This window comes from Etheostoma cragini, chromosome 10 (genome assembly GCF_013103735.1).
Source record: "Etheostoma cragini isolate CJK2018 chromosome 10, CSU_Ecrag_1.0, whole genome shotgun sequence".
NCBI classification, from domain to species: domain Eukaryota; kingdom Metazoa; phylum Chordata; class Actinopteri; order Perciformes; family Percidae; genus Etheostoma; species Etheostoma cragini.
In genome coordinates this window covers 10,662,930-10,667,929 of record NC_048416.1, presented here as the reverse complement: position 1 = coordinate 10,667,929, position 5,000 = coordinate 10,662,930, and the positions used below count along the sequence as shown (strand labels likewise).

The 5,000-nt window shown below is 45.7% G+C and overlaps 1 protein-coding gene across 1 annotated transcript in view; it reads left to right on the top strand.

Moving 5' to 3' along the window:
• uvssa (UV-stimulated scaffold protein A) overlaps nucleotides 1-5,000 on the top strand; it is a 31,144-nt gene that overhangs the window by 22,747 nt on the left and 3,397 nt on the right. The window contains exons 10-13 of the mRNA XM_034883256.1: nucleotides 2,748-2,943; nucleotides 3,723-3,836; nucleotides 4,113-4,296; nucleotides 4,379-4,490. Of these exons, the coding sequence (XP_034739147.1) occupies nucleotides 2,748-2,943; nucleotides 3,723-3,836; nucleotides 4,113-4,296; nucleotides 4,379-4,490 (606 nt within the window). The remainder of the gene's footprint in view (nucleotides 1-2,747; nucleotides 2,944-3,722; nucleotides 3,837-4,112; nucleotides 4,297-4,378; nucleotides 4,491-5,000) is intronic.

Here is a 5,000-nt window from a genome sequence, read left to right as displayed (position 1 = left end):
TAGTATCTGTTGTAAAGGGTTAGGGGTTGGGGTTAGTATCTGTTGTAAAGGGTTAGGGGTTGGGGTTAGTATCTGTTGGATCTGTTCTAAAGGACAAGGCTGGAATCACACTATTCTCAGGACATCAAAGAGAGAGATCCAAACCAACAACTCATTAGTCTGTCTCTCAAAACTCCCGGACTCCTCTGCCTTGTCTGTGGCCCATTGGTTCCCACTGAAGATGCAAACAAGGTTTAAAAGAGATTTTCATTTTGAAAAAGGCTCACTGCACATGGCAGATGCTCCTCTAACTGAAGTAAACAGTGTTTTTCTTGGGGACTAGTTTCAGCTGTGGATTAATCAGTTGATGTGCTAGTGAGAGTGTGCAGCACCAGCATAGTGTACTTACACTATGTGTTGCCATGCTTCACAGAATGAAGAACCACCAGCAAAGATAGTGTTAAACAAGCATACAAATTCTTGACTGCAACTCATCCGAGCTTCCAGGCTCTGTTCAGAACTGTACTGTACCTGCAGAGATCAGCCTGTCCACGGGGAGCTCAACCTTTGGTCAATGTTGACGGCCAATGTCTTTTGAGGACACAAAGTGTCTTAACGGTGTTGGCCTTTAATGGATTGATGCTAAAATTAGCTGTTGTTTTGTTAGGGGAAAGGTCTCCACAGAAGAGACGCCAGTGTCAGACAGACAACAGCTGGGGGAACCAATGGGACGGATACATCTTTTTGGTTACCCCCCTGTGTCATGAGGATGCACAGGTGGGTTTCTCCATGTCACTTTCTGTTCAAGTGAGCAGTCAACACAGGCTGGAGGGACAGTGTGAAATCAGCCGGCTTTATAATGAACACTAGTGGGTAACATCCAACAATAGATTTGATCTGATTGTAAAATTAATGTCTGGGATGATATTTCTCAGTAGTATGTCATCATTACTCTTACTATTCGTTTGCTTTCTGTCCTCCTCGGACTCTTCCTCTCAGCTAGTGGATCCCATTCATCATTTCTCCACATGTCCTCTTTCTTTTCTCCTCATTTCTTCCAGTGTTCATTCATTTGGAGAAAGCCTGGCTCTGCTCTCTCTCTCTTTCTTCCCCTCCTGTCGGGTTCTGTCATTCTGATTATCAGTCCTCTTATCCCTCTCTCTGCTGTCAGGACACTATCTCTCTCTCTTCTCAAATTAACATTTTAATTACAGGCCCTGCTTAACCCCAGAAAATCAATACCTCTTTCTGCCTTTCCTCTCCTGCGCTCTCTCTCCCTCAAACCCCCTTAACCCTCCTTTTCTCTCTCTTTCTCTAACCCCTTCCCCCCCCCCCCCACACACACACACACACACACACACACACACACACACAAACACACACACACAACTATACACATTTCCTCCATTGATCTGTGGTTAACATCCACACAAACCTCGTCCGTGTGGTGGCTTGAAAAGAGATTGAGTCGGGATTTCACCAAAGAGAGGGAGACGGTAGGGAGGATGTGGAAAGATATGCCATTACTTTGGTCAGTCATCATCATTTTACAGTTAAAATGATCCGAGACATGTATGCATTTCAACATGTATTGTATAAAATGCAGAGTTTAACTGCACAGCAGCTTTTAGCACCAACAGCAAGGGCACAAACAGCTGTGAGTCGTTATGTTGAATTAACCTCCGGTAGTCACGGCTGATTTCTGTTTTCTTCCATAAAGGGTCCCATGAAAGGGGCGTGACCAATCAGGGAAGCACACGCCGGGACTGATAGTACCCAATCAGAGTGACTCTTGGTGTCTGCGTTAACGTTTCCAAATGTCTCAGTTTGTTTCCGTCCAGACTACAACACTACCTGGAGTTTCCAAAGTTAAACAAGCGTTTCCAAAGGTCTCTGTTTTAGCGGCTTGGGAATGCCGCAGTAGTGTGGATGTGTTTTAAAACACACATGGATGTAGCCTGAGAGACTCTTTTTCTCTTTTCTTCTTCACCAACTTTCTGCACTAGTTCTTGGACAGTTTGACCGTTTTGTGTGTAAACAGTTTTGTAATAAAAGCAGGACAGAAAAGATGCAGAAGAGCTGTCTTCCTGTTCAAACATAACAAGGCAGATCCTGTGTGTGGTGGCCCGTGGCAGGGAGTGCTTTTCTGATCTCCAGCTCAGCCCTCATAATGTGTGGGATTGGCTTACTACTGCCCTCTGACCTCACCTGCAAGTCTGCTCAGTCCCCAGAGCCTACTGACCACACACACTCTCACTTATGGAGACTTTCTGACCTCTCCAGAGATGCTCAGATATCAAACACAAAGCACAGAGAAACACAGAGATGGTTAACGTCATTGTTTACCTAGGCAACAGATAGATTTTCCAAGCCCACAACTACAGGATTGCACCTGTACTTGTCAGAGTAAGCCAGACCTCTATATTGGCCTCTGACTCCATGTCACAGCTTAGAGAACAGTGTGAGACAGTTTTGAACACATGCATACAGAAACATGTACAAATGGGAATGAATACTACTTAAGAAATCATAATTTCTTAACACACTCACGCATGCATGCTCTCACACATGCACACACACAAACAGGCACAGACAGACAGACAGACATGCACACACTGTCAGTGTATTTGTCAGTCCAACATGAAGAGACAATCAGCCCAAAATATGACTAATGTTAATGTATATGTAGTGAGGATGTGTAGATGTCTGGACCCGATGGTGGGCAGTGTTCAGGATGATCCTGACCTCTGGTCTCTGTTGGTCTGCAGGTCTCGATCCATCTCCGTCCACCTCCACAGCTCCGCCTCCTGCTACAAGACCTGGAGCTGCACCTCTTGCATCCACCTCCACCCCCTCTTCCTCCAGGCGGCTGAAGCAACTGATGGATGAGGAGCAGGACCCAACATGTGCGGCAGCCACGTTGCGCCACCTCAAACAGAGCCTGCCTCCTCCCGCTGAGTCCAGGTACACCCGCAGTAGTCCTGTCACTCTCCCTCCACCTGTCCTCATTTCTCATTCTGCTGCTCTGTTCACACCTGGAGAAGAGAAACGGTGTAAGCATTGCTTCAGTGTTGAGCCAGTGTGGATGTACCCAGTCATCACTGTTCAGCTTGTTCTTCAAACGGATGATGATACGAAGCAGTCTCACTGCTCGCTTTCTTAAAAATAATCAGTTGAACAAAAGCTAAAGCCAGAATCTAGATGCCGAGATCCTTCAGAAATAAATTCTGAGCCATTTTCGTTAAACTTTAATAATACTGCATTGTGGAAATGACTGCTTTTCCATGGCTACATGTACATATCCGATTTTATTTGTAATACCATCTCACCTTTGTAGTAATGGCCCTACGGCTCAGTTAAAGTATTTCTTTTTTTTTTTTTTAGAAACGTTTGTGTATTTTTAGTTACATAATTAATTTTTCCCCTCCCATGATGATCCAAAAATATGTTTAAATGCACAGTTAGCAAAGTAGAAAAACATTTTTAAAAGAAATGACGTTAAAAGGGTGCCAACCACCCCTAAAGCTCTGATCCTAGAATCGATCTAGAGATCCTGGGTATTGTCAATTTTTAGTTCAAGCAGTTCAGCTGTGTTTCCCTGTGTATTCCTCCTCTGTATGGATCAGACCCACAGTATGCTTTCCAGGTGCTCCGACCTCAGGCTCGTATATGAAAAAGGTTCCACACTCTGAGTGGAACTGGTCTGTGCATGACGTCTGTTTCTCTTGTCTGTCCTCCGGCAGTAGCACCTCTCGGTCCGGCTCAGACCAGAAGGCTGCTGGCGCCCCGGTGGTTCCTTTTGGCCTGGACTTGTACTACTGGGGCCAAGAGCAGCCCAACGCTGGCAAGATCCTCAAGTAACACACACACACACACACACACACACACACAAACGTGTCACATGACTGTACAGTTCAGTAAGAGGTGTGTTTTCTAATGTAACAGTAGAATTATAATCTGCCGTAGTATTGCTTTGTTATTAACTGAATGTCTGTTCATGTTCCATCAGATAAAGGATGTATGTTGTTATTATAACAATTAGTTTTATTTTACAAATTACTTTTTACATTGAACGGGGTCTGTTTTTTGTTTGTTTTTTACGCCTGCGGGTCCCGTGTCTTGTCCCTGTGCAGGTCGGCCTCTCAGCATCAGTTCTGGGTTCCCATTGATGTGGACGAGGAGCGGGAGAACAAGGAGCTGCAGGCAGAGAGCCGGAGCAGATACATCTCCTTCCCCGGGAGCTTCACTCCGGTCAGCCATCACTGCAGAGCTCCGCTTGGCGGGGGAAAGCTTTGCCAGAGACAGGACCGCCTCAAGGTACCAGGACACTTCTTGCAGGTTTCTTCCTGTCCCCGTGCTGTTAGGGTGTGTGTTTGAGCTGTGACTGTGTGTCCTGCAGTGTCCCTTCCATGGGCTCATCGTTCCTCGAGACCAGGAGGGCCGACCCTGCAGGCAGGAGGATCGACTGAGGGAGGAGCAGGAGGAGAGGAGGAGGAGGGAGGAGCAGCCTGGTGAGGACACATCTAAAGTGAAAAGAATGTGCAAAGGGAGCACTGGAGCCAAAGCCAAAACACTAACTGTTAATCAAGTAATATCCAACAGCTACTTATGTAGTACATTGCCCAAGACTGTCACTACAACCTGCCATCAGAATAGAATCTCCAACTAAAGCTAGTAAGACCGGAAGATTTGTTAAAAAGCTTTGGGAAAAGGAAGTACGTAAACATTGAGCCTTCTCCAGAGCTTTTTAGCATGATCTTTTTAGTTTGATCACGTTCTTGACACATAATCCATAAATCATGGTGAGCATACTCCTGTTTTATGGAGATTTTAGCCACGGTGGTTGGCTCAGTGAGGAAGACTTTGTTGTTTTCTGCTGCTGGGGAACTGCAAACTGTGAGCTTAGATGGCTAGACAGCTATGATGATGGGTTTTCCTTTTTGTGCACCAATAATACAGCTGACCTCGTGTGTGTGTGTGTGTGTGTGTGTGTGTGTGTGTGTGTGTGTGTGTGTGTGTGT